The following is a 1,685-nucleotide window of genomic DNA, read 5'->3' on the forward strand; positions in this document are numbered from 1 at the left end:
CTCCTGGGTTCAAGCAATTCTCCTGCCTCAGCCTCCCGAGTAGCTGGGACTACAGGTACGTACCACCACGCCCAGCTAATTTTTGTAATTTTAGGAGAGACGGGGTTTCACCATGTTGGCCAGGATGGTCTTGATCTCTTGACCTCATGATCTGCTCGCCTCAGCCTCCCAAAGTGCTGGGATTACAGGGGTGAGCCACCATGCCCGGCCTAGGTATATGGATTTCTGAGCTTGCCTCTTTTAGACCAGATAAGCACAGGTTCATCCCATATGGCTATGCCCTGCACAAAGGCACGAGGGCAAAGGAGGAAAACGAGAAACTGAAACCTAGCTTCATAGCCAAGACTATGCCCTGGGCTGCATCCACTGAAGTGGGGCACTTCTATTTCATTGGTCCATCAAGGATGGAGGACCGCCTTCTGATCTATTGACTTGGAGGAGTCATCGCTCTCTCGTTCTCTGTATGTGCTAGTGAACATGAGCCTTCCTCTCAGACCAAGCATGCCCCTCCCTCAGGGGTTCCCACCTTCCCCACACCCTGCTCTTTTTCCATCCATCTGCATCCATTCCCCCCCTATTGGCTGCTGGGAGGTGAAGCCGAGCTGGAACCATTTCCGGTGACTCAGGCCCCAGCTAATGTTCCTGGCCATGAGGCTCTAAGAAGCTCCTGGCCTAACCAGGGAGACAGGAACGGCAGCTTTTCTGAGCGTCCCCAGGATGAGGTAAAGCCGGAAGAAGCAAGAAATGGGGTGGAAGCAGAAACTCTCTCTTCACTGTATGTGACTTCCCTCTTCTCCCTCCAGCTCCAGGGCCTCCCTGGATCCCAGTTCCTAAAGACCACTGGTGTCAGTTGCTGAGGCAGGGATACTTACGCAATCTTGTTGACTGTGGCATCTTCATCATCCACTGTAAGAGACAGAGGCATGGGGAAGAGGCAGGACATCAGTGGACAGCTCTGAGGCCATCTGTATTACAATGTGCTTCCCGCCCCATCCCTGCCCCCTGAAAGAAGGCAGAGCTCCACAAGAGGCTCTGGGAGACCACACATTATGAACCCCATAGCCTATTCTCCAGCCAAGGTGGCAGCTTAAAAATCAGTGGTCCCAGGTGAAAAGAATATAGGCCAGACATTCCTATACTTCTTTCCTCCTCCCTAGATCTCACCCATCACAGGTTCCTCTTTATAGCTCAAAGTATTAATATGATAAACAATTATTGGCTTGTTACATCAGTGGCTGGGTCCAGGAAAGGGAAAAGAGCGGAGGGAGAAGGACAGATTCACAGATAAAGTCCCCAGGGGAACTACTTTAGGGTAGCTGCCTTGTTGAGTGGGGACTCATCCTGAGCCATCATGAGAGAAGGAAAGGCTGGGGCTAGGAAATGGGGCAAGTGTGCCCCCACTACCAATTACACAATGTCTAGGGAAGGAAAGCTGCAATCTGAGCATACTCAGCCTCCCCATAAAGAGAAAGGCCACCATCACCAGGTGCCCCAGTCATCAGGGAGGTCTCTGGTCCCAGCTGTGGGAACACCAGGAGAGGAGATGACACAGAACCTGTGCCCATTGGCCGGGCGCGGTGGCTCAAGCCTGTAATCCCAGCACTTTGGGAGGCCGAGGCGGGTGGATCACGAGGTCAAGAGATCGAGACCATCCTGGTCAACATGGTGAAACCCCGTCTCTACTA

At 52.8% G+C, this 1,685-nt stretch overlaps 1 protein-coding gene across 5 annotated transcripts in view; it reads right to left on the minus strand.

Moving 5' to 3' along the window:
* The window catches only part of LMBR1L (limb development membrane protein 1 like), a 13,660-nt gene that overhangs the window by 7,834 nt on the left and 4,141 nt on the right, over window positions 1-1,685 (minus strand). For 3 of the 5 annotated variants that reach the window (XM_037744681.1, XM_017545726.2, XM_037744679.1), the window contains exon 3: window positions 873-906. In XM_037744681.1, coding sequence (XP_037600609.1) covers window positions 873-906 — 34 coding nt within the window. Of the gene's footprint in view, window positions 1-872; window positions 1,556-1,685 lie in introns of all 5 variants that reach the window. The other 2 variants (XM_037744680.1, XM_017545727.2) reach the window with 1 other exon arrangement.

This window comes from Cebus imitator, unplaced genomic scaffold (genome assembly GCF_001604975.1).
Source record: "Cebus imitator isolate Cc_AM_T3 unplaced genomic scaffold, Cebus_imitator-1.0 Scaffold181, whole genome shotgun sequence".
NCBI classification, from domain to species: domain Eukaryota; kingdom Metazoa; phylum Chordata; class Mammalia; order Primates; family Cebidae; genus Cebus; species Cebus imitator.